The 25,486-nt window shown below is 56.7% G+C and overlaps 10 protein-coding genes across 10 annotated transcripts; 3 read left to right on the top strand and 7 right to left on the bottom strand.

Annotated features, from left to right (window-relative positions):
* Positions 1-174: 174 nt before the first annotated feature.
* On the bottom strand, positions 175-1,389 carry CCM_09225 (Poly(A)+ RNA export protein; the record flags this gene model as incomplete). Its single annotated transcript, XM_006674359.1, has 3 exons — positions 175-532; positions 588-1,039; positions 1,120-1,389. The coding sequence occupies 3 exons, from the start codon at positions 1,387-1,389 to the stop codon at positions 175-177; spliced, it is 1,080 nt and encodes a 359-aa protein (XP_006674422.1).
* Positions 1,390-5,038: 3,649 nt separating this feature from the next.
* CCM_09224 (uncharacterized protein) lies at positions 5,039-6,311 on the bottom strand (the record flags this gene model as incomplete). Its single annotated transcript, XM_006674358.1, has 3 exons — positions 5,039-5,857; positions 5,920-6,110; positions 6,158-6,311. The coding sequence occupies 3 exons, from the start codon at positions 6,309-6,311 to the stop codon at positions 5,039-5,041; spliced, it is 1,164 nt and encodes a 387-aa protein (XP_006674421.1).
* Positions 6,312-7,085: 774 nt separating this feature from the next.
* On the bottom strand, positions 7,086-8,291 carry CCM_09223 (homoserine kinase; the record flags this gene model as incomplete). Its single annotated transcript, XM_006674357.1, has 3 exons — positions 7,086-7,439; positions 7,511-7,809; positions 7,865-8,291. The coding sequence occupies 3 exons, from the start codon at positions 8,289-8,291 to the stop codon at positions 7,086-7,088; spliced, it is 1,080 nt and encodes a 359-aa protein (XP_006674420.1).
* A 675-nt stretch (positions 8,292-8,966) lies between these two features.
* Positions 8,967-11,595, bottom strand: CCM_09222 (ARF-like GTPase ARLP2; the record flags this gene model as incomplete). Its single annotated transcript, XM_006674356.1, has 4 exons — positions 8,967-10,167; positions 10,222-10,894; positions 10,953-11,147; positions 11,586-11,595. 4 exons carry the CDS (start codon positions 11,593-11,595, stop codon positions 8,967-8,969), a joined length of 2,079 nt encoding a protein of 692 aa, XP_006674419.1.
* Positions 11,596-12,328: 733 nt separating this feature from the next.
* Positions 12,329-12,830, top strand: CCM_09221 (heat-stable 19 kDa antigen precursor; the record flags this gene model as incomplete). Its single annotated transcript, XM_006674355.1, has 2 exons — positions 12,329-12,389; positions 12,469-12,830. The coding sequence occupies 2 exons, from the start codon at positions 12,329-12,331 to the stop codon at positions 12,828-12,830; spliced, it is 423 nt and encodes a 140-aa protein (XP_006674418.1).
* Positions 12,831-12,979: 149 nt separating this feature from the next.
* On the bottom strand, positions 12,980-13,816 carry CCM_09220 (uncharacterized protein; the record flags this gene model as incomplete). Its single annotated transcript, XM_006674354.1, has 1 exon — positions 12,980-13,816. One exon carries the CDS (start codon positions 13,814-13,816, stop codon positions 12,980-12,982), a length of 837 nt encoding a protein of 278 aa, XP_006674417.1.
* Positions 13,817-14,162: 346 nt separating this feature from the next.
* On the bottom strand, positions 14,163-15,615 carry CCM_09219 (low temperature requirement protein A; the record flags this gene model as incomplete). Its single annotated transcript, XM_006674353.1, has 2 exons — positions 14,163-15,376; positions 15,462-15,615. 2 exons carry the CDS (start codon positions 15,613-15,615, stop codon positions 14,163-14,165), a joined length of 1,368 nt encoding a protein of 455 aa, XP_006674416.1.
* Positions 15,616-16,515: 900 nt separating this feature from the next.
* CCM_09218 (uncharacterized protein) lies at positions 16,516-17,519 on the top strand (the record flags this gene model as incomplete). The annotated part of the gene is made up of 4 exons (XM_006674352.1): positions 16,516-16,632; positions 16,709-16,798; positions 16,877-17,029; positions 17,091-17,519. 4 exons carry the CDS (start codon positions 16,516-16,518, stop codon positions 17,517-17,519), a joined length of 789 nt encoding a protein of 262 aa, XP_006674415.1.
* Positions 17,520-20,894: 3,375 nt separating this feature from the next.
* CCM_09217 (Extracellular membrane protein, 8-cysteine region, CFEM) lies at positions 20,895-22,463 on the top strand (the record flags this gene model as incomplete). The annotated part of the gene is made up of 4 exons (XM_006674351.1): positions 20,895-21,014; positions 21,073-21,971; positions 22,022-22,344; positions 22,393-22,463. The coding sequence occupies 4 exons, from the start codon at positions 20,895-20,897 to the stop codon at positions 22,461-22,463; spliced, it is 1,413 nt and encodes a 470-aa protein (XP_006674414.1).
* Positions 22,464-22,734: 271 nt separating this feature from the next.
* Positions 22,735-25,269, bottom strand: CCM_09216 (Fungal transcriptional regulatory protein; the record flags this gene model as incomplete). Its single annotated transcript, XM_006674350.1, has 5 exons — positions 22,735-23,975; positions 24,038-24,712; positions 24,763-24,851; positions 24,906-25,045; positions 25,150-25,269. 5 exons carry the CDS (start codon positions 25,267-25,269, stop codon positions 22,735-22,737), a joined length of 2,265 nt encoding a protein of 754 aa, XP_006674413.1.
* Positions 25,270-25,486: the final 217 nt, after the last annotated feature.

Below are 25,486 nucleotides of genomic sequence, written 5' to 3'. Positions count from 1 at the left end.
TGACTAACTACTGTACAGAACTTTGTTGTATTTTGCTCATTTTATCTTCGCTTCGTCTTCCCTTTCAAAACTGATATCCCTCTGCCTTCATCCAAATTGCTGCCCCCACGTCTCTTATATTGAGAAAACACAAGAAAAGGATCAACCACCAACACCCCTCCGAAGTTACCTGCTCTACCGCTTCTTCGTCGCAGGGCGGGGCTTGCACTCGTCATTGTTGACGGGGTGCAGCATGACCTTGATGGGCAGGTTTTGCGTGTTATGCTGGTAGCCCTTGCTCCAGTCGTAGCCAACCGAGTAGGCAAAGATGGTGCCGCCCTTGTTGAATGTGGTCGCGGTGATGCTACCACCGACGTTGGGATAGCCCTTAAGGCGGTGCTTAGCGTCCTTGTCCCAGAAGTGGAATGTGCCGTCCGAACCGGCGGTGCTGAAAGTGCCATGCACGGGGTGGAAGGAGATGGCGTTGACCGCGTGGACGGCGACGGTGTTGTTGACCGCGGCGTCACGGTGGCACTTGAAGGAGAAGTTTAATCTACACAAGTTAGCAGGCCCATTACGCGAACTAGGAGCCGATGGGGGTAACGTACGTGGAATCTCGTTCCTCAACGTATTGAATCGCGCAGCGCCCCTCAATGCTGCCAATAGCAAAGCCGGCAGCGTCGGTGAAGCAGCTAACTACCCTAGTCTGCCATTTGAGCGGGCTCTGGATCGTCTTGTAGATCTTGGTCGGTTCTTTAAGGTTGATAATGTTGATGTAGCGGTCGGCGGTGCCCACAACGCACAGGTTGTCACGCACGTCGGCCGTGTAGACGCGCTCCTGGCACTGCACCGTGGCCGCGGCGCCTTGCTGGCGCAGGTCCCAGTATTTGACAGTCTTGTCCCACGAGCCCGTCACCACCATGGGCGTGCCACTGCTGTCGAAGAAGCGGCACGAGCGCACCGGCTGGTCGTGTGTGCCAATGACAATGTCCTGTTGCGAAGCGAGGTCGCAGACCTTGACGTTCTTGTCGGCCGATGCGGACACGACTTTGGTTCCATCCTGCGCATTAAACCAGCGTGGTCAGTCGTTTTATTCTTTCCTTGTACTATTTTATTCTTGTTCGCCGCGGCGCCACTCACCTTGGAAAAGTCGCAGTCAAAGACGGCCTGGGTATGCTCGAACGCGTGGCGGCCCTGGCTCTGGCCGTTTTGGGCAATTTCGTAGATGCGGACCTTGTTATCCCAGCTGGAGATGGCCAGAAAGTCCTGCTGGCTCTGGCCCGGCGAAAAGGACAGCGCCGTGATGGTGTCGGTCGGGGGGTCGCTCAGCGCCACATCGGACTTCAGGTCACCGAGCGCGTTAGACGTCGAGGAAGCCGCTGACGTCGCCGTTCCAAAGAGGCCAGACATGGTGAGGTTGGCGGGATCGCGCCGTGATGGAAACGGGTGGCGGCTGGTCGTTTATGTCGAGGTGTCCGAGGAACGCGTGCTCGAACCAGCTTTGTGTTCTCGCGCCAGCGCTCTCCTCGCCCGCGGGAAGAGAAGTGGATATTTTTATAGCTGGATCTCTCCCTGCGACTGATCGTAGGAGCAAAGCTAGGCAGACGAGGCAGTTGGCGTTGATGCAAGGCTCAGGCAGCAGTAACAGGTAGGCAGGCAATGTTGGCTGAGTGTGTGTCTGGCAGAAGGCCCAGTGCAGCAAGCTCCCCTGCAACTGCATTCACCAAGCCAATCTGCGCGTCACCGCCTCCGCGCAACCCCACAATAGCACCTGGCAGAAAACCAAAGCTCTAAATTTTTCTGCACCCAATTTTCTTTTCCCTCTTTTTCTTCTTCTCTTCATCTCCCCTTCGCTCAACAGATCGCTGTCGAAGCTTACACACAGAAATGTTTCGCTCGAAGCATTTCTTCCTCTAGCTTTGGGAGAAAGTCCCCGGACACCTTTTCTTTCCCTCGCGGAAAGGAGAGAATGCGGAAACGCGCCGCCATAAAAGCACTGCGGCTGACTTCGGTGCCTTGGCCACCTCTGGCAACGACCATGCCCGGCCTTCCGCTACATTCGCTCTGCCTCGAAGCCAATGTGTCTCCTCGGCTTCCACAGCCGCCGCCCGAACCATCAGGACGAAGATATGAGTCCGAGTCGGGTGCGGCGTCGGGACCGAACGTGCGCTTGGCAGAAAGCAGGCGGATGGTAGGTTGACGCTTATGGCCTTGCTGTTGTGGTTGCGGGCGCAGAGGATATTTGTCGAGATCGATAGTTATGCGATTGCCGGGCTTCACGTCTTGGTTACTCGATGGGGCTCATTCTTGAGGCGAAGGGGGTTCCGAGCTACGCTCCGTTTGGACTGTGCTCGTATTTTGTTGATGCTTCAGGCATTGATCCCAAACCTCTTTTACATGCTGGAATTTCACTGGAAGTTTCTTGGGAGTTTTGCCAGGCGGAGACGATTCAAGCTCATATGATGATCACCAATATAGAGTCAAGCACCGAGCCCGTAACACGGCAATGTGGACCATATATATTTCGAACTGATAGCTTGGATCATCTGCCTATTTTTCTTTCTCGACGTTTCTCTATTCCCCCTCTCGTCATTTCCTCGCTTTTCTTGTTGCCGACCCAATCTCGTTTTTAATGTTACCATTGTCCCATATCCCTACATCTGCCACTGCCCTTCGTAGATTCAATCCTGTCACCCTTAGGTACTCGGACGTGCGTGTCGTCCTCCAATTCTTCCAGAGCTATCACCCTCTTCCCGGCACCAGTAAATATTAACAATTGTGTAAGAATCTGCCATGAGATGAATGGCTGGGTTCCGATTCAAGTCTTATTTACTTTGACGAAACGCACATTGCTCAGCAATATTATTTTCGCGAGTGTACTCTACACACCCTGGTCTGTCCAGACTCAATACGCGGGTGCAGTAATTTGTATTAGACGTCTGCTTGCTCCCCTATTAAGGGTTCCACCCCGCATGCACATGCATCTCGACAAGACTCACAAATCTCGAACACGTATCACCGAAAGTGGTTGAAGTAGCAACCTGGGGATGAGACAGCGGATCTTGCGGTCCGTTTATTCTGTCTCGTCGTCGTCTGAACTCGGCCCCCCCAATCGTGAGGTCTCCGTTGATAGGGGACTTACCTCACGAACCTCTCTCTACATGATCCCAATCGTGAATCCGACCTCGAAATACATGCGCTCTGGCAGTTGCCCAAGTAAATCCTCATGTCTGAGGACACCGTCGTCCTCGTACTCCAAGGGTGTGCCACGACAAAAATGGTCGCGGCGAACTACAGCACCATCACATCGTGTCAAAATCCCAGCCTGTGAAGCAAGCCGGTCCTCGATCTGGTCGCCAAGATCCTCTTTTCGCTGGTGGGTGACCGGACGTGCGTCCTTGTCGACGGTGTCAGCGAGGGGGGAGGCGGCGTGCAACGTTCTGTTGTGATCGATAAGGTGAAAGGAGGAACGCCTCGTCATATGATGGTGGTCTGTGAGGCCATGTACGGAGTAGGCTTCCCCGATTGACATCCATGTCAGTCCCCATCGACTATTTTATCTAGACTGCTGGATCCTTGCGGAGCTGGGGAGGCAAGGGAGCTGCAGTTGACTGACTAGTAATTATTACAGGACATTCGTAGATGATTGAGAGAAACAGTACAACTCATTGAGGACACACGGGGAGAGAAAATAATCCCGGTCGGGACTCGTATTTCAGCTGACGGCTCTATAGCTCGGCAACCCCATTATCAACTGCTCATAAATGAAGCGACGTCGTTTGATCTTCACATGGCAAGGCGGCCCTGTCATTTTAGTAAGTTAGCGACGCCGCTACTGGAGGCGGCCACGAACCATGAAACCAGACTAGGGGCTGCCAAACTTGCCCAGTTCACGAGATGGCGCTGCCGCTTTTTACGTCTGAATCAGTTATTTAGTTAGCATTGGGCTGAATATAGGAATATAGGGGCTTTTTGTCTTGGTTGTCCCCCACAATTACTGACGCCTCTGCACGGATGCCGTCTTCCCTGTTCTTATTATTAACGAGCATTGGAAATCGCTCTGGGGTATTTTAGTACAACAGCGGCTCGTCCCTCCCTTTTCGTCGAATCTTTGATCCTGTCAAACGTTCGCGAACTTGGCCCAGAGCGCAGGTTGGTTGCTGCGTTGTCTTGGCTGTCCATTGGACTTACACCGATCATCACAGCCACAACATCGACTTCTATCAGCACCGAAAAAACACTAATATTGGCTGCGGAACAACAACAACCAATGATTAGTTTCCAATACCAGATCCCGTCGAAATAGAAAACAACATAATCGTCGACATGCGCGTCCTCCTCCTCCTCCTCGCCATCGCCACGGCCGTCCTCGCCGAACTCAACCTCACAGCCATCACCGCACAGGTCCCGCCGTGCGCCATCCAGTGCGCCGTGGCCGGCCCGGGCCAGGCCGGCTGCGGACTGCTCGACAGCGAGTGCATCTGCGCGCGGCTGCCCAACATCTCGGCGCTCGGCGCGCCGTGCATGGTCCAGGCCGGGTGCAAGATTGACGACATAATGAGTTGCGTTGTTTGTTTGCTACTGTGAGGGAGAGCCGCGGCAGCTAACGTCTTTTAGAAACCGGCAGCATTATTGTAGGGGAGTGCGAAAAGGAATACGCGCGGACGCACAATGGCAGTATAGAAGGCATGTATGCCCTGCCAAACGACGCGGGCACGCCCAAGACGGGCGGCGCGGTGGCGGGCTTGTACGGCGCTGGATGGGCCGTCATGTCTGCCGTGTGCTTCACAGCCACGGCATTATGGCTATAGCCTCCAGTGCAACGAACGAACCGAGGTCCTTCCATTGTTGGGGCTTTCGAGCAGGGGCCGGACATGCTTCTAGGCGTGCGTCTGTTGTGCCTGCTGTTAGAGTTGGATGAGAAACCTCGCGATGAATTCATCTTCTTGTACATATTAAAAGCGGCCGACAGGTTGTTCTACCAGTCGCCTTGTTCTATAAATAATAAAGTCTACATGACCCATTCGGCGCATGCCCCATTCTCTTTCCCCTGCCCATTCTAATACACAGCAATGGCACCGTTGGTGCCGCCATCAAACGTACCATGCAGCGACTCCAGTTCCTGCACATGATGCGCCGTCTCCATGCCCTGACGGCGCGACGCCTCTACGCGCTGCCACGTCCACTCGCCGTCGGCGTCGAGGTCCACGTGGCTCAGATCGACCGCCTCGTCACCGAGCTGGTTCTCGCCGCTCACCCAGCCGCCCGGGCGCGCTGGCAGCAGCCCGCTCGCCTCGAGCACGACGGCCGGGTGGACGGTCAGGCGGCCGAGCTTGAAGACGTACTTGCTGATGGCGGTGGCGTGCATCTTGGCCTCCCAGCCGCCCGAGGCGTCGGTGCCGCGGCGCACGCGATAGCCCGCAAAGCCCGGGTCGAGCCACTCGGTCGGGCGCGCGGCGCCCGTCGGCACAAAGTGCGTCACAATGTACGCCCACTTGCGGTCCCAGCAGAGGACGCGGCTCCACATCTCGTACGAGCGGTACGCGCCAATCTCGCGCTTGAAGCTGCACGAGACGGAGCCGAGCATGATGCCGAGGCTGCCGCGCGCGGGCCGCCCCGTCTGGGGGTCCGGCACGATGCGGAACCGCGGGTTGGACGCGAGCTTGGCGAGGCCGCCGCGGCACAGGTACGAGACGAGCTGCGTGCGGGACGCGTCGAGGTCCGCAAAGTAGGTCGAGTTGGACTTGTGCAGGTTGTAGTCGATCTCGAGGAGCGGCGCGCGCGTGCGCGTGATGATGTGCCGGTAGAGGGCGCGGGGGCCGAGCGACGGCGCGGGACGGATGACGTTGTGGTGTATGATGGGGTAGAAGATGCGGTACTGGGCAAGGGTCAGCGGGGGGGGCGGTTGTGGTAGGGGTCGATGTGTGTGGGTGTGCTTACCGTCCAGACAAAGGGCATGTTCTTCATGTTGAAGAGCACAAAGACGAGCAGCAGGATGCGCGAGGTCCGCCCGGGGCCCGTGGCAAAGGCGCGGAGGGCCGTCTTCCAGTCGACGCGCGAGGCAGCGTAGCCCGCAGATCCCAGGACCAGCGGCACGCCGACGCGCACCATGACCTTGAACGACATGGCGTCTGTCTTGGGGGCGCCCTTCAAGGCAAGGCGAGGAGGATGTTGCTACCCGGCGCGAGGACCTTGGACGGAGGTGGCGGGCGGAGAAGGCGTCGAGCGATGGCGCCGCGCAGGGACACGAGCAGGAGGAGCACCAGGGCGGCGGTCCAGAGGAGCAGCGTTCGGGAGAGGCAGAGGATGGTTGTCGCAGCACACTGGCGCATTCAGGAAGATGACAAAATAATAATAAGTCACAGAAAGCAACAAAGGCGCGAGAAAGAGCTGGATGGCGTTTTAGCGTCAGGGACCCTCGAGAGGGCCGATGGACTAAAAAATTGTCCGTGCCTGGGCCGAGGTCCTTGCCTCTTTCCAGCGGCCCGCTCTGGGATTTCCCGTCGCAACGTGGGCGACGGCTTGAATTTTGTTGGGATGAGTCAGTTTGCCAGGTCAGAACCGGGGATTTGTTCATTCCCGAGTCCAGCCATGGGACGACAAATTGGCATTTTCTGTATGACGCAAAATTCAGAATGATGCCGTTGTGCGTGGCTTTGGTATCCCTGACTCGTCCGTGTTCCACGACAGACACCCAGCATAACGGCACCATCCCCTCATCTACGGCGCCTCTCCCGCTCTTTCATCGCATCCAAGACGAAAGGATTTGGCTACCTATGCAAATGTTTTGCTGGCCACTCGGGTTTCGGGGTAATGCATCGTGGGCCTGATTATGGGGTCACACCGGTGACGGAGCTGTATCTGCCTTGAAGCGAGACATTGAACGCCCATTGACCAATGTGCTTACGGAGTAGATTTGGGCACTACACTACTTTTTGTATACAGCTGGTCGTGCTGGCGAGCTTCCTCAACGGCACAGTTAAAATGCCAAGTGAAGCGCACGCTGACCAGCCAGACAAAGTCCCCTGTATCTAGGCATTTGTTAAATTTCCCCTCTATATCAACGCCAGTCCACCTTCGAATTACATTTCGCCTCTTGTCCCCCATCATGACCGAATCACTTCGGTGCCCCTTGCCGGCTCCAGCACCATCCAGCGGCACTCGAGCTCCTTGTTCTCATTATGAAACTTGAGCTTCTCGATAATCGTGTTGGCAATCTCCTCAAAGTTGGACGTGGCCAGCGCGAGGATGGTCGGCCCCGCGCCCGACAGGCACACGCCGAGGAAGCCCGGCTGCGTCCTGGGCGACATGGACTCGACGACCTCGGTGAGGCCCGGGATGAGCGTCTGGCGGTACGGCTGGTGGATGCGGTCCTGCATCGCGAGGTGGATGAGCTCCGGGTCGGGCGGCGACTGGCCCAGCGCGACGGGCAGCAGGGCGATGCGCTGCAGGTTAAATGTCTTGGTTATGTTGTTAGCTAACGAGTCCACTTTTGCTTCTCTGAAGGAAGAGCCTGGGTGAAAGGACTTACCACGTCCGCGCGGGCATACTTTTCCGGTAGCACCGCGCGCGCCTCCGCCGTGGGCACGACGAACTCGGGCACAATGGCCACGGCCTTGATCTCCTTGTTCCAGGGAAACTCGATGCGGTGGCCGATGCCGACCGGCGGCTCCGGCGGCCTCTTGCCAGTGTCGACGCCGCCGGCCGGCGACGGCAATACCTCGCTGAGCGGGACCTCGATGCGGGAGGCGTCTTCCGGCTTGAGCGGCATGAGGTACGTTCCGACAAAGCCGCCAAACAGCGCCGCGCCTACATTATCCGGATGTCTCTCTACCATCGCGGGGCGATTAGTCTCTCTCTCTCTCTCACTCTTCCACAAACGTACCAATCATCAGACAATAGTCAAACAGGCGATTATTGTCCAGGTGGTGCAGCCCGCCCAGCTCGCGGCCGAGAAAGACGCCAGCGACAACAGCCGCGCCCGAGCTGCCGAGGCCGCGCCCGAGGGGGATCGGGTTATTGATGTGGACGTGCGTCTCGGCCGGGAACGCGCGCTGGTCGTGGCAGCGCAGGACGTAGAGCGCGACGCGCGTGATGAGGTTGCTCTGCGGGTCGAGACTGATGTCGGCGCCGCCCGCGCCCTGGCCCTCGTACGTGATACGGCAGTTGAGCGGGTGCGTCGAGGGCGTCGTGCGGCTGCGGTCCACGGTAACGTGCAGCTCCAGGTAGATGGACAGCGCGAGGCCAATGACGTCGAAGCCGGGGCCGATGTTGGCGCTGGAGCACGGCGTCCGGATCGTAAACGACTCCATGGCTGGGGTCGGAGCAGCGGACGAGAGAAGGCGCGGCGAGGTGGTCGGGGGGGGAGGTTGCAGGTTTCAATGGGCGGCAAGGGTTCGTTTGGCGGGGAGATGCTTGTTTTTTAAATCGGACGGTTTTTGACGCTTGGCGGGGCTTCACCGATAACCGGAGCTCCGTAGACAGCGGAGGGGGTGAGCCTATAGAGCAGGGAATCTATATGTGAGGCAGCAGGGTACTCTATGCACTTCAAAATAACTCAATCTGGTATTTACATTTATTACCGCCTTTTCAAATATTTAAATTGTTCTGTTTTCACCATCACGGTGCACAAATGTGCGCTTGGCGGCGCTGGGCGACACGATAGTACCGGTGGATCTTGCGGCTGTGCAGGGCTGCCCGATCGAGCCCGTCTAGCAACGAGCCCCTCGATAGCTCTTCGAGATAGCATCATCATCACGAGCAAACATACATGCCTTAAGTTCTGTCAATTGACGTATAACACCAACCAAATTGAACACGTACTCTATCGGAAATCAAACGGGGTCTTGCTGTGCATTGCCTTTCCTGTGGTCTGTTCGCTTGCGTGTGGTGGTCATCCTGGTCGAGAGTTGGGGGGATGAGAATGGAATACCGTTGCCACGAAGCTTGGCAATTTCGAACGACTATCGTTGAACCAGATTTCTCCTCTACAACACGAGACTGCTCATCGACTTGCGGTCCGGCCCTACATACACAGCCTTGGCCTCCTCGCTCGCCCACAGCATCGGCGAGTAGTACACGAGCGGGAGGTCCTTGTACGCCAACCACGCATGCGCGCCGACAAACGCGCCAAAATCCGTCCCCTCGAACCGTCCCACCGCGGCAAGCACCTGCTGCACCCAAAACAGTCTCTGCGTCAGGCCGTCCACGCCGGCACACGGCAGCGCCAGCGCCTCAGCAATCGCCCGCGACCGTCCCCGACGGTCCTTGTCCCGGCTCGGCCGTAGCATCTTGAACAGCGCCTGGATCATGACGCCATGCTCGCTGCCTCCAGACCTGTCCTCTGCGAGCTCTTGGACCAGCACCGCCGCCATGACAGCGAGCGCCTGCGGCGGCGGGAGCTCCGCGCGCGGCTCCTTTTCCGCCGCGTAGCTCTGCACCATGGCGCCGCGCGCCGCGCGGACGCTGCCGCCGTCGTGCACCGCAATCAGGTTCGGCAGCGGCTTCTTGTCCGGCGGCAGGAACTGCATGCGCGCGCCGAGGCTCTCCCACAGCGCGGGCGAGTAGTGCGCGCGCCACTCGTCCCCGGCGATGCCGAAGAGGGCTTTGAACGCCGGCAGCGTGAGCGACTCGACCGACCCGGCCCACGTTAGCGCAGCGCCGGGCTTCTTCTCCGCATCAGTGGCGCTCGCTGCTGTCGCAATGGCGGCGTGGACCGTCTGCACCCAGAAGTAGGCCTGCGTCGCCGAGTACGGCGCGATGGCGGTGGTGACGGCGCGCTCCCGCATCGTCGAGGACTCGAGCGCCGCCAGCGCCGCCTTGACGATGGGCCCCCGCCGGCCCTGGGAGGCGAGCGTCTGCTGCACGACGGTGAGGCCGAAGCCAATGAGCCGGTCCGCATCGACGGCCGTCGGCGGGGGCGCTTGCCCGGCCCGTTGGTGCTTTTCGGCGGCGACGACAGACGGCAGGGGCTTGATGTTGGGCAGACTCCATCGTTCTTTGGCCTCGTGAGAGAACAGGACGCTCTTGGAGTAGAATTGGCCCCAGAGCCTGGAGTCGGTGAGTCGGGGGGTGTGCAAGAGGACGGCCTTGAAGTCCTCCCTGGCGAGCACGCGCTTCGTGTCAGTGGTGTTGATGTAATTGAGGGCAGCGACGTGAAGCTGGGCCAGCCAGAAAATGGTCATGGTGCTAGAAAGCTGCATTAGCCGGAAATAATCATGACTGGCTGGATTTTTGTCTCACCGATGCGTCGTGTTCCGAAAGCGCTCCGGGTTTCCCTTTCTCAGGCGCTCCAGATGGCCGATGAATGTCTCGGCCGCGTCCAGGACACCGCGGCCCTGTTCAAAGGCCTCGATCAGGACAAAGAAGCCCGATTTGAGGTGGTTGTAATGGTCCCAGGGCGCCAGCGACCCGTCGCCCAACGCACGCCAAAAGTCCTCCGTCGTCATGGCGTCGGCGTCGACCAGTGTCCTTGCCCGCTCGGCGTCCAACTCATCCGTGCTTGGCTGGAGAGGGTCCGCACCCGCTGCTTTCGATGCAGACGCAGCGCCGGTCTTGTCTGCCAGCATCTTGGCGACCTCATCCAGGACAATGTGCGTGTTCTGGGTCGTCTTGGCTGAAAAGCCGGGACTGTGGAAGACCTTGAGAAGCGCCGGTCTCTTGAAACAGGCAATGAGCTCATTGTATGCTGCCAGAATTTTTTCCATGTCCTGGTCCCTTGTGTCGGGCGCCATCAGGTCCTGCACGCTGAGCACGACCAGGACGGGCACGCGATGCAGCGCCTCGTCCGACATGTAGTCGGTAAGCACCTGCACCTGCTCGTCCAGCCTCTCCATATCCGCGCAGTTGTGCATGTAAATCACGGCATCCGTGTCGGAAAAGTAGTGCCGATGGAGTGGCCGGAGCTTGTCGCACCCTGCTGGCTCGGGCGATTAGCTGCTGCCCGGATCCATGGCCAGACGCTGTCTACATACCTCCAACGTCCCATACTTGAAAAGTGAGGCCGGTGGGGTGCTTTATCGTCTCTAGATTGAACCCGATAGTAGGGATGGGCTCAAAGGGCTCGTCGAGGACCCAGCGGTATAAGAGCGTCGTCTTGCCAGAGTAGTCGAGGCCCATGAGCAGCACCCGGCGCTCATTGGGACGCCAGAACATCCACTTGCCGAGCTCTGCAAACAGATTAGTCAAAGGCTTTCTGCAGTAAAGAGATGCAACTCACTCATTGTATATTTTTATAAAGCGATTGAATAATCGGAATTTAGTGACTTGAGAGTCGAGCAGTATGGGCGGGAGCGGTGATGGATTATATACGGGGATGATGGCCAGGCAGCAGAATATCTCCCGAGTGCGCTAACTAGGTCAAGACAGGTTTGCGAATCTACACAATAATGACACGTCGCTGCATTATTTAGGCAGCTGATTTCAATCCCTGAAATCATTCATCATCGACGTCTTCCGTGGTAGGCAGCAGACATAGACGCAGGGCAGGGAATGGCCACTGGAGTGGCGCCGTCTATCCAAGTTAGCCTTGAAAGTGAGTCTAACGAGAAAGTTCAGCATTTCCGGGTTTATATGGCTATTTTTCATGACTCGAAAGCTTTCTTTACTTTGGTCCATCTTTTACGGTGTCGTTTGCATCGGCGTAGATAACCAGACATGTTGAACGAGCTTCGGCAAGGGGTGGGTGATTCACGCATCGAACAACAAGTCTTGTACTATAAACCATTCCGGATGATATCCCATCACAGCATAAGCCATGCCCGCATTCCCAGCGATGCAGAAGCCCAACCTCACCTCCGTCCTCGCCGGGTGGTGCCAGCTCGTATACAGCACGCCCAGACCGCCCAACGCGGGACGAAGCATATGGATCCGGTGCGCCCAAAATGCCCGCTGACAGCCTATTTCTCCGCCCAGCATGAGCCCTTTCTGCCCCCTCCCCCTTCAACCGGAACGCAATACGAAGGCACCATCCGAGTTATTATTAGGGCCCCCCCCGTCTCCCGCGCACCCACCATGACGCTTGGGGCGCCGCCGTGTACGGGAGCGATCGCCCGGACCGGAGGGCTGGGTGCGCTGGCTGTGGGCTGCATGTCTTGGATGTGACCAACCCGGCGGGCGATGGGATTTTGTGCTGCTTGTCAAAGCCACATTGACACGGAAACGCAGCATGGTCCGCTTCGTATACGACTGCGCCCGACGGGTTGTGGCAGAGCCTTTTTCGATCCGTTCCATGTGTATATAAACCAGGCAGGTGCCGACGAGTCCGCGACAGCTCCTAGGCTTCCATCTTTCTCTGCAAGACACAAGTCACCCATATCATCAATTATTCATCATCCTCTATTCCGTCAAAATGTACATGCCATCCATCCTTGGTCTCGCTGCTCTTGCCAGCACCGCCCTAGGCGTCACCGGTACGTGTTGCACAACCCAACTATCCCAACCACGCCCCCCCCCCCTCTCCGCATCACTAACAACGGCCCAACCAACCAGTTTCGTACGACAGAGGCTTCGACGATCCTAGCCGCTCCCTCGAATATGTCTCGTGCTCCAACGGCGAGCACGGCCTTATTACGCGCTACCACTGGCAGACACAGGGTCAGATCCCGTGCTTCCCGCGCATCGGCGGCGCCCAGGCCGTCTCGGGCTGGAACTCGGCCGCGTGTGGCACCTGCTGGCGGCTGACGTATAACAACCGCTCCGTCACCATCCTCGCCATTGACCGCTCCGTTAATGGCTTCAATATTGGGCTCGAGGCCTTTGATAATCTCACGGGCGGCCGCGGGGAGGAGGTTGGCCGCGTCGAGGCGCAGGTGACGCAGGTGGATGTCAAGGAGTGCAGCCTCCCTTTTTAGGCTGCATATGATGATTGAATGACGTATTATGATTATGGATATTATTTTACTAAAAATACAATATGTGTACAAGCATTGGAGAACCATGGCGGGATATTTTGTCCGCTCTGCTGAACAGCCTCTATCATTTTCACCATGAGCCTGCAGATTCATCGCCCCGAATGCAGCCAGCGATGTACCTCGCCTGCCGTTTCCCTAAACAGCGCCGTGGCGTAGAATCGGTGGAATGCGTACAAGAGCCTGCTGCCGCGGTCGTCGCTCTGTGGATTGCAGGCGTAGCACTGCAGCTGGACTTTGACCTTTTGCGTCTCCCCGGCGGCGTCGACTTGCAGTCGCTCCACGCTCAACCGATGGCAGCCGGCAAACTGGCTCCCGTCGGAGCCGAACAAGAAGTCGGCATGACTTTCTGCGGCGTTGCTGCCGCTGCCCGCGACGTCGGCAAGGTGCACGTCTGCCAGCCGAAAGACGCCAAACAGCACCGTGTGGAGCTCCGGCAGCGCGCTGTCGGAGATCTCCGCCGCGTCCCACACATGCGCCGGCACCGTCGTGGAGGCGAGTTCTGCCCAACCCGCTTCAGCATCAATGATCAGGAGGTTGGGGGGAAACATACTGGTGTATTTGCTGTCTTGCAGCCGGATCAGCCTCAGCGCTCGCGCTTCCAGAGAAAAGACCCATCCGTGGAAGAAGCTCTTGGTCGCGCGCGCCAGGATCATCTCGTCGGAAACGTGCTTGCGCAGCGGCACGTCGAGCGTGACGGCGTGCGTGTCCACCACCCGACTGGACCGGTCGTGGGGGTTGACATGGTTGCGGATCGTGGGGGAGTCGATAAAGGATGGCGGGCCCCCGACCTCGTCCACAACTCCCAGCTTGGACGAGGCGGCGATGCGGAGCGTCGTCTGCGTGATGTAGATGGAGGTCGCGACAAGCGCGGTGCCCTTGGCCAGGGTAGAGGCGAAGCGCCAGGCTGTATGGGAGGTGAATGTCATGGGATTATACGAGTGAGTATGGGGATATTGATGATGTATTATTCGTCGCCTTTTGTGGTAGGTGTACACATATTTGTCTCGTGTGGCTGTGGCCTTTTATAAGGACGCAAGCGGGTGAGGCTGAGTCCGGTTCAGCCCGGCCCAGCCCGGGATCGCACCGTGATAACAGGTCAGCTGCCTGTTTGCTACGCAAGCCTCGCGGAATCGACGAAAAAGGCCAGTATGACTCAATTACAGATTATTTATTATCGCAAAGCCTGGCAGCTGATATCCGCTCGCTTATGTCTCTTTAAAGGGATTCTGGGCTACCAATCGAACACTTATCAATCGGATATCCTATCAAGTTTCAGGACTGCCCTTCAATCAGGCCCTCTGAATTCTGCGTGCTCGACTCGCCTTGCAGCAGCGCCTCAGACGGCGGATGCGCATCCGTCCACGGCTCAAAGATGGTCGTGCCCTTGAGCAAGCCGCCAATCGTCTCCCAGATGGTCAAAAACGCAATAAGCGCCATGACAATGACCATGAACTGCGTCGCGTTGAAGTGCTCGTGCGTCGCCGGGATGACCATCAAGACGACGGCGACGACGAGCCGCATCCCCACGCGCCAGTTCTTGGGCAGGATGAGATCGTGGCGCTCCTCCGCCTTGTACAGCATGGCGTACACCCAGAGGCACAGCATGCCGATGCCCATGCCGGCGCCGAGCAGCCAGCGCTGGCCCTCCTCAAACTCGTCGACGCGCACGCTCAGCGCGCTGACGTGGCCGGCGATGAGGAACGCGGCGGCCATGGGCAGGTGCAGCAGGAAGAAGCCAAACGCGGTCCACGGGGAGCGGCGGATCGGGTGCGTGGCGCCGGGGCTGCCGTCGCCGCTGACGTAGATCCAGTTGAGGCAAAAGGCAATGACGAGCGTGCAGACGGCCTTGGCGTAGCCGGGCGTGAGCCCGATGCCGGCCGGGTTGCCGACAATGACAATGTAGACAAACTCGCCGAGGATGATGATGAAGAAGGCGGCCATGCGGTCAATCTCGTGCGCCATGTCCACGGCCGTGCTGTACCGCAGCTTCAGCCGCCGCTTCAGCCACGGGCTCAGCGTCAGGCTCCACGTGAGCTCCTGGTACGCGGCCATGACGGCCACGACGGCCGCCTTGCCGCCCAGGCTGACGCTGTCGAGGAAGAGCGGCGTCGCGAGCAGCAAGCCCACGCACATGCAGCCGGCCATGATGCGCGCCTGCGCGCGGTGCGCGGCGCTCGCAAAGGAGCTCACGAGGAAGACGAGCATGGTGGTGCCCCGCGCGGCGACGTAAGCGCCGGCCGCGGTGCGCAGCGCGCCCGCCGAGACGTCGACGTGGTTGGCGTTGTTGGCGAAGAGCACCAGCAGCGCCATGACCCAGAGGACGACGAGCCGCTGCGCGAGGTCGTCGGTGTAGTACGAGTTCATAATCTCGCGCAGGTCGACCCAGATGTGCCACGCGGGGGTAAACGTCAGGATGTACTTGGCGACGTGCGCGCCGTCGGGGTGCTCGGCGAGCTCGTCGCTGAGGTTGGCGACGATGGCGACATCTGCAGTCCGCGGTCAGTGATTACGCTCCCGGGGGGGATTCCTTGTGAGAGAGATTGGGCAGAACGGCAGGGGAAGAGTACGCACAGAGAAGGTCCAGGAACAGCTCGAAGCGGCCGGCCTGGCGTTCCTCGTCGCTGTCCTTGTGCAGCTCCCCGTCGCAGAACCACTGCAGCGCCTTGGGCCGCTTGATGATGTAGTGCTCGCCCTTGGCGCCCTCTTGGAGCTCGTTGCAGTTCATTGCGTCACGTCTGGCTCGTATTTGAAACTGTTGACTTTGCACGCGTCACAGGACGTGATTGAACGAGGATGAGGAGGCCTGAAATGCCCCCCCGCGCGTAGTCTCACCAAGGCTAGCCCCGAGCTGTGATTCACGTTGGGCACCTCATCGTTGGTACGCTAGTAGTCAACGCGCTCAACTCTAATTTCCTCACCATGACTAGATATTCGGAGACCATCGTTAGCTTCATCACTGAGACGGGCAAATTGCCCCGGTCCTAATTAGATGTAACGCGGTTCCGGCGCAATTTTTCCTTTTTTCGAAAGCATTCTCGCCCCAACGAAAACAGCGCGGTCTAGATGCATCCTCTATACGAATGTGCGACCGCTTCGTGCGCTCTGATGATCGGGTGACCTCGTATAGTCTCTCCAGCACCGGCTACCGTGTAACATTTGTGCTGCATGTTTGCCTGTTACGAGTTTGCGGATGACAAGGTCCTGCCTGATGTTGCGCAGGCTCCAGAATGTGTGTATATAAGAACGGCTTGCCCCCTCCTCCTCCAGAAGAGAAGAGGGCAGCAACTTTGACCTTTACACAATCTTCTTCTTTGCTCAAGCAAATCTTCTTGTTGTCCACTCACAATGGACTGCTACTCTCGGAGAATATTGTGAGCTTCACACAGCAACCTGAGCTCTCTATGCTCGAGAGCCTCACACAGCAACCTGAGCTCTCTATGCTCGAGAGCTTCACACAGCAACCTGAGCTCTCTATGCTCGCAAGCTTCACAACTCCGTCATTATATACCCCCGGCCAAATCACAATGGCCTACACACTATCAAAAGATGTAAGCAACAAGTCCCTCGCTATAGGTCTACTCAGATAACTAACATCACTTCATAAGGTTGCGCAGCCACAGCCAGCATGGATCGGCCGTCCGTGACGCCAGAGCAGCCAGAGGTCTCTATGATCGAGAGTTACACTACTCCGTCATTGCAGACACCTGACGAAACCACAATGGCCTTGATTCAGTCAAGAAGCGTAAGTCAATAAGTCCATGTTCAATGACTCACGCTAATATGACTTTATAGAATTTTGGCTGTTTGTAACGCTAGAGAAGCCAGAGCTCTCTATGCTCGAGAGTTTCACAACTCCGTCGTCATATACACCTGACGAGATCACACTGGCGCACCTCCAGTCAAGAAGCGTAAGTCGACCAGTCCACCCCAAATATAGCTCTGCTAGACTCACTCTAACATGATCTCATAGAACTATCTTGCGGCAGCCGACCCCCCCTGCCACACCCAATCCCGATCGATTGGGGCCGTCGGTCACGCCAGAAGTGATCCAGAGGACTGAGTCCTTCTCGGAGGATATGAGGGTAGCCGACTTTGGCTACGCCAATGTATCGGAAGCGACCGAGTCGCCGGTCGAATACGTGCGGATTGAGACGCCGCCGCAATCATGGTCGCCTCAATCCGCACGGTTCCTTCTTGGAGGATTGGAGCACGCCCGGCTATGGCTATGCAAATGTGTCGGAAGCAACCGAGTCGCCGGTCGAATACGTGCGGATTGAGACACCGCCGCAATCATGGTCGCCTCAATCCGCACCAGATGGCTCGGTCACATTGCTATCCATTCGGCGGAGCTGCTCCGGGCACGAAGCGCGGGCGCGTGGCCGACCGCTCGAGGCGGGCTCTGTACGAGTCGATCGAGCGTGGCCGGCACCAACGGCTGACCATTTCGCCGTGAATCGCCGTGAGTCGCCACGAGCCTACATCGCCACCCGCGCGGCTGGTGCCGACCACGCGCACCCGCGCTCGAAGCTTGGCCCATCGAGAGGGCCGCGGCCCGGCCAACTATACCGGGGGCCCGTTCCCGGGATGGCGCTGCCAGAACTGGCTGCGCTGTGTTTTTGTTCCAGGTAAGTGCGATCCCCTCTTCCCCAAACGCGTGATTGCTGGGTGGAAATTCCCGGGAGCCTGGGGTTGGATAGTGGTAGTTTGGTGGTGGAATATATATCTGTGCTTGCTTGTTCATATGTTTCCATGAATCCTGGTGAATGAATGCTTTCCCCCGTATCAGCGTAGTTGTTCGTTGGGCGCGCGTTTCTACAAGCGATTGCTGCGATGCCATCTCGCCATAGCGATCTGGGGCGATACGTGCTTTGCCCAGGCATGACCATGGGGGGCGCCGGTAACATCGCAGGTGTGTGCATTTTTCACCAATTACAGTAGCTAAAAGGGCCTTTTTCCTACCTCTTGCCAGTGACCATCTTGTAGGGGAGGAGGATGTTGCAACTTGGCATACAGGGTAGCTACACAACGACTACCAAACACACCCAATACGGCAGTTGTTCGTCCTGCTGGACTGCACGATATTATGGGTTAATAACTACATGACGACATGCATGGCTAGGGGTTGCGACTTGTAGTTCTGAGATGAAACATCAATCGAAAGGCAGCATAATGACAGCGATATGATGCGCCGGGATCAAGCCTGTAGCGACTGCAGCAATCGCGTAATTTGTTTTGTCAAGCAAGGACCTTCCCTGCGACCCGGATTCATAAAGAAAAAACACTGGAGATGATAAAGCTGCGATGGACCTTGACCAACAGATCCGTCTGCCCCGCCGTTTCAAGCTCCGGCTACTGATAATCACGAACAACTCGGCAGCACCCATGATCAGGCCCGCAAGCTAAAACTTGACGACAGCGTACCAGCGTCGATAACCCGTTCTAGGGCTCAGCATTGATTCGACTCGCACAGAAATTGCGTGTTGCCAACAGGGTGGACGCATTGACATCGGCGTACACGGGACCCTGCTTGCCTGCGCTGCAACCTGCGGGTAGTGTTGCAATGTTCGGATATGCTTCTATCTGCCATTTGGATGGACAGCCTTGTCGTTTGTTAGCGGCGGGCTCCGACATGGTTCAATCTGAGCGCATGGAAGCCACAGAAAATGTCTGGCACGGACTGGCTGTCACAGGCCACGCGCCGTCATCTACAGAAACAAAAAGCGGTTCTTGTGGCAGCCTGTCTTTTCCATCTTCTTCTGTCCGAAAAGCTCGTGGTATTTGGCATTGACGATGCGCTACGGCAAAGAATAGCGGCCCGTACGTAGCGCGAGTTTAGCTGTTCGGGTTACTCGTTCATGCCGCCTCGTCGTCTAGACCTTGGGCCTAGTCGCGCTGTCGTGCAGATTCCAACTAGTTCATCATTTTATGTAGAAGCTCAACCATCTGTATCATCTTGTAACAGAATGCGTATTTTGAGATGAGATGCCGTGGCGGCGAGCCAAAGGGATAGCGGCAGCTTCCACCAGCCAAACTGTCTAGTGGCCGCCACAAGTCACTTGAATCCGATACCCCTGGTCACTTTGAGACACGTTGTTGCGAGAGGGCTGAGATCCGTGCGCAGGCCACTGGTTTGCTGCAGAATATTCCGTTGGCCGGGGCGAGCCGCCTTTAGCCAAGTAGCCGAGAGCGATAGCCAGGTTGCCAGGTTGCCAGGGACACAAAGACTAACGAGTTTGTTCTTTGGTAATAAATAATGAAGAAAGACTTAATTAAACCAATAGACATGAAAAAAAAGCCAAGACATGACATATATTGTACTGAAACAGTTCACAACCTGGGCGAGCGCTAAGCCCGTCATGCATCGCTTTCCGAGATGCTTCACCGGAACGCCAATGAACCAGGGTCGCAGTTCAAAAACGTGGCCATGCGCCATGCCCGACTAAATTAATGACCTAGAGGAAGCCGTTCACATTTCTCTCGGCGGGCACCACTATTTCTCGGGCGGAGTCACGTCGGTCTGGTCACCACTGCCGACATGAAACTTGAGACACGAGATATAGAAAGAGGAGCTTCACCTTGTGGCCTTGGGGTTGCCCTGATCAAGTACAAGAAGCGACAAAAAAAAAGCTTCCCTTTGTACAGGGACATGGATGGCCGGGGAGCAGATCGCAGCAAGGACCTCTTGCTCCGACATGACGAACTAACTAGTTGAGCTGTTTTTTTCTTTCTTTCTCGAGGCAATGTCTGTGTCGAGTACAACCCTCCACTGTGGTGCTCTTCGAGTAAATGTCGCACAAAAGGTCTCAGAGATATTTTCTAGCGCGCCAACAGAGACTCTATTCGTATAGCTGTCTCAATGAGGATTGAGAAGTGACGAGCAAGCCCTTCACCTTTTTAGCGCGCACTTGACATCTCACAACGCCACGCGCCATCTTGACCTCTCAGGATATGTAGTTGGTTACACTTGTGTGGGTGGGCCGAGGCTCTTCCCTTTCCAACAAGCCCAAAACACAGCCAAGGCACACCACCATGTCGAACCAAGTGCTCTTCCAAGCGTTCGCCCCTGTAACAGCCAGTTCTCCCTGCATATCCCTGCAAACCACAGGTCCTGTGCATGTGAGTTACAATGCACAACCACCAGTTCGCGCAGGCAGCCTGCGCAGAGATCGTCGAGCTTCAGTCCTTTTCTAATGCCGGGTCTCCATCAACTACCCGTACTTGCTGTCTGTGCCAACGTCTGTGCTGTACCAAGCCAACGGATTAGATGGAGAGCTACCGATTTCAGAAGCAAGGGCCTGCCACAGATACAGTGAGTTACAGGACGTCAGCCACATGTCGCGTCGCCGGCACAGTATTCGGTTATTCGGGCCCATCTGTTCTTCACTCCTGTCCATGTTGATGAACTATTGAATAGGCGTACTTGGCTTTTCTTAGTTCGCTACTCTGCGAGTTAGGACGGACAAGGGAGAGGCTGAGATTCTGTACCTAAGGCGCGATCGGAGCCGAAACTCTAATAACCGCGGTCCGAGAACTGGGCCGGCTTGAAGAGTCCATACACAACAGACTGGAAAGCAGAGGGCAGCAAAAAGAGGCATAGATTTGAAAAGCAGTTGCAGGACCCAGACAGCCCACAACCATCCTGGTTAAATGTCCGCTGCTAAAGCTGGGGGTGGATGCTTGTGTGGAGGACACGCTGCGGCGTCCTGACTCGGCCGGTGGCCCTACTATACATACACGGCGAGGCGCTCTCCTGTTTTATTCTGGACCTGCTGTTTCGGTTGGGTTTTTTTTATTCCAATGTTCAATTGAATATGTCATCTTGATATTGTTCATCCTCGCCTCTGTCGCTAGAAAACCGCTCTCGCTCGATTTTGGTGATGCGCCTGGTCGACTTACACACTGGCCAAGCCCGTCATCAACGCCGCAACCACCGGAGCCGGGCCTCTTGACCGCTCACAACCGAAAGCCCCTACCCGTCCTTCGATCCAGATCTTGTTCTCGATTATGCGGCTGCTGTACGCTTTGTCGACGGTCCTCGCAGCCTCGACGCTGTCGGCGGCCGCTGAGCAAAAGCCCAGCGGTCTGTCCCTGACCGATGCCATCTCCCAGATGCCCCCATGCGCGGTAAGCAATTGCCATTTGCGCAGCGTCTGTCTCCCTCTCCCGCTAATACCATCCGCAGCTGTCGTGTCTACTAAAAGCTGTCGGCGAGGTCGGCTGCGACCCCCTCGACAAGACGTGCATCTGCAAGACCAACTTCCACACCATCGAAGAGACTGCCTCGCCATGCATCATCAAAGCCTGCACATTCACCCAAGCCATGCGTAAGAACCCCGCCCACTCCCTCCTCACAAAACCCTCGCCTGGTGACCAGCCCACTGACTCTACTTCCCAAACAGAGGCGCGAAACCTCACCGCGCGGTCCTGCGACGCCCCCGTGCGCGACAAGACGGCCCGCTACAACGTCATGGCCGTCACGCTCGGCGTCATCACCAACCTGCTCGTGGCGGTGCGCCTCGTCTTCAAGCGCTTCTTCAGCTACCGCCAGGCGCTCGGCTGGGACGACTACACCATCATCGGCGCCGTGCTGCTCGGCATCCCCGCCACCGTCATCAACATCCACGGGCTCACCGCCAGCGGCATGGGCCGCGACGTCTGGACCCTGACCGTCGACGAGGTCAACCGCTTCGGCGCCTACTTCTACACCATGGAGGTGCTGTACCTCGCCGAGATTGCCTGCATCAAGCTCAGCCTCTCCGTCTTTTACCTCTACATCTTCCCGGGCGAGCGCACCCGCCGCCTGCTGTGGGCCACCGTCGTCTTCAACGTCGCGTCGGGCATCGCCTTTGTCGTCGCCGGCGTGGTGCAGTGCATCCCGATCCCCTTCTTCTGGCACAAGTACACGGATCCCGCGGCCAAGGGCCACTGCATTGATATCAATACGTTTGGCTGGAGCCATGCCGCCGTCAGCATCGCCGTGGATCTGTGGCTGATTGCCATTCCTCTCAGTCAGCTGCCAAAGCTGCAGTTGCACTGGGAAAAAAAGGTTGGCGTGACTTTGATGTTCCTGCTGGGTACTTTGTACGTTTCTCTGTCATCATTCCTGTCGCTGCTTGGACTAACCGGCCCAGTGTCACCGTCGTGTCCATCCTTCGCCTCCAGTCCCTCATCTACCTCGCCCGATCCTTCAACCCTACATGGGATCAATGGATCGTTGCCTGGTGGTCCACCATTGAAGTCCATGTTGGCATGATCTGTGCCTCCTTGCCGACCCTCCGTCTTGTGCTGGTGCGCATGTGGCCTCGTGTATTTAGTACCAACATCTCGCGCAGCAAGTCCATCACGGAGCGCAACACAAGACCAAGCAGCACTAGTTATATCATCCAGAGTAAAGAAGTCACTCTGTCGTCGATTGAGATTGAGCTAGGCGCTACAAGCAGCCCAGAAATCCGACGTATGCCTCTTTTTACTCCTATCCCTTGTTATCCGCTGACCTTGGTAGCTGTCCCTCCCCCAAAAAACGATTTCTCGCCGCCATCGCCGCGACCGTTCGTTCCACCAAAGGATTGGTAGCGGTGACGATAAAAGCATCTAATTGCCGGGCATGTGCTAATTCACGGAGAAACGATATTAATAATTGGACAAGGGGCGATAGACGACTGAGGACCATATACCCAATCACGTCATCCAGGTCTGCACAAAAGGTACAAACAGGACCAGCCAACTGGAATGAATCACTGTATTGTTTGGCGTGCGGTCTTATAATTACTTGCTTTCAACGTTTTGCGTCTTATGAGCGATAATGACTATTTCATCAACTTCTCTGACTCCAGAGCCTGTGACCTCATGAGTAGCTTCCGCGGATCTCGCGTACAAGATGCTCCAAGATGTCTCTGTAGTGGATTAGGTCGGGTGACTCGGCAGCCCAGAATTCGAACTGTGTGAGGACCTTTCCAATCTTGCCACCAATTGGGTCTTGGCTCCCTTGCCAGTACTGCCCTGGGGGGGTTCCCCATACAATGTCTGCACCACCAGGAATCCAGGCGGCCTGGCCGCTCTTGATAATGGCCAACAGAATCAAGGATGCCGTCATGATGCTACGCAGATCGTACCAGAGGCCATGGTGACGATGGCCTTTGGATCGCACGTCAATTGTTTTCAAGCAGCAATCAATGCCAGAAGCGACCAGCGAGTTGAGCATCTCCACCTCTACATCGTCAAGTTTTGGTATGTCGTTGATGGATTCGAAGCCCTCTGTCCCGACGGCCGTAGCTGGAGGTGAGTTGAGTAGACTGGGAATACTGGGCTCTGTGCTTCTTGATGCCTCCATACGTCGCAGTAGGTTTGGCCTAGCCACATGGATAAAGTAAAAAAGAAAGGGCTGATATAGCCAGGTCTGCATCTCCAATAGTCTGTTATCAACCGCCCAGCTGAGCTCTCGTGTGATGTGATTTGAAGTTCCCTCCTGGGGCGCGCGAATGACGGAGGCAGTTTCGTAATTCTGCATGGCTGGTGGCAAGTGTGCCGACCAAGACGATACCTGAGCTTCAAACTCCTTTGCCATTCGCAGCAAGGGCTTGAGGTTCATGATCCAAGCTGATCGCCCTTGTCGGAAAAAGGTGTTGACTATGCGGTTGCCGATACGACGGAGGGCAATTTCTGTCAGGTAGTAGTACCAGCTCTCTTCTTCATTACAGAGACGCACAGCGTGCTGACGGAGCTCTAATTCTTCCGCGTTGATGGATGTGTGACCATCGGTGGATCTGTCGTCACCCAAGTTATCCGGTATTGGCGAAGGCGGTGATGGGAACAAGTCAGGGTATTCAGCTAGGCTAATCTCTGACTGTTGCAGAGGCAGCTCGACGCGAAACTCGCACTCGGACTTGAATGCAGACCAGTAGAGGCTCTGCTCGAGGCGTTTCGACTTTCTGGTTGCAGGATTCGATCGGTTAGAGTGGCCATTTAGGGCCTCTTCCAAGTCGCCAGCAATGCCGTGGGTCATTCGAACGTGTACTTGGAAGAAGACTGAGGCGTGGAGAAAATAGTGCCAGGATGCCAGTGGCCGTAGTGTGTACATCAGATATACTGTTTCCTGTTAGCTACCCCGGCTTATCTATTCTTTAAACCCTCATATTTTGCTTTCTTACCTCCTGCAAAGAAGTGGCACTGAGCGCCAAGGAGGGAGTATTTAAGAGACCCGATTCTTCGGCATGCAAGCGCGAAGCAGGAGTCGGCCATCTGTAGCTCTCTGGCATATAGCTTCGAAGAGGACGCGATGGACGTTCTCACAGAATGATTTGTACCCCAATACACGTTTGTCGTCTTCGGCAGCGGCATGCCGAATGGCTTGACAATGGATCCCAGGGCGCAGGCCAGAAGGACCAAACATGACCGGTCGTCCCATCCGATGCCTTGATCTGCGCAACGCCGGCCATGCTTGACGAGTGCTTCGACATCAAGAATCGGATTTTTTGTATGCACATTTTGAAGAAATCTATCAATAAGGGATGGTATGGCTTCTTCGTCCAAGGGTGTCAGACGCGATGGGGCGATGATCAGGTCATCGGTCGCATCTGAATTGGGCTTGAAAAGGCTGCTTATCAGAGCATTGGCAGGAAATTTGTCCTCGAAAATCTCCCAGCGAAGAACAGTGTCTGCACTAGCAGGATGTTGCGGGATTTGTAAAAAATCTCGTGATGGCTCCAAGGGTTGGGCGGACTGGGATGCATCGACGGCAGGTGTGAGCACTGGTGCTGTTTGCCCAGACGCCGCCGCGGGGCGAATGATCTGCGGGGGAGGATCACACGGGGCTGGCCCATGGTCTTTGGGAGTCAGTACAGTTGCCATGCTAGCCCAGGCGCAGCTTTCTTACCTCGAGATTCTACAAGGTCCCGTAGACTAGCCAGTTCAGCACTGAGATATTCGAACTTCTGCAGAAGTGTAGTCGTCACAGTTTCGAGGCTGAGAGTTGTCACAATTAGCAGGATCGCATACATCGGCAAGGCCTCTGCTTACGTTAACTTCTCAGCCCCTTCTTCCAAGTACTTGCAATTGTGGCCACCAGCGTCACATATGGTGCAGGCAGGTCGCTTCTTATCACACTTAATCTTGCGAAGCCGACAAGGCTGGCACGCTGCTTGACGTCTCTGCGGGGCCTACAGTGACGAGGTATTAGAATCCGTTCAACACACGTGTATAAAAGGCCCAACAAAGTTCTGCCGTCGCTATGGGCATGCTTATCCAATCGCAGGGTACTTACTGTACTGCAGGCATCATTCTGCCGCTGCCTCTTGGAAGGTGGCCGTGCTGGTTCGTCAGTTGTTGATCGGCTGTGCTGGCTGGCAGGGGCAGGGCTGCTTTCTGGGGAACCCGGAGACATGACGCGTGAAGACGGGTCTGCTCAATCAACAGCCGGGTCGCCTGTGCAGAGTCCTTGTTTTTGTGCAGAGAGGCGAGGCCGAGCAGATGAGAGATTGATGTCGTCGAAGAAAAGGTTTGTGAGTGGTGCGGCTGTACGGGGAAGGCGACCGAATACCCCGAGCTGGGCGTTAGCTCGGTTTCATTAATATTGGTGGGGTGCGCTTTATGTTGGTGGG

Source organism: Cordyceps militaris (assembly GCF_000225605.1).
Source record: "Cordyceps militaris CM01 unplaced genomic scaffold CCM_S00008, whole genome shotgun sequence".
Lineage (NCBI taxonomy): Eukaryota > Fungi > Ascomycota > Sordariomycetes > Hypocreales > Cordycipitaceae > Cordyceps > Cordyceps militaris.
Note: the sequence above shows the minus strand (reverse complement) of the source record. Positions and strands in the feature narration are given on the sequence as shown.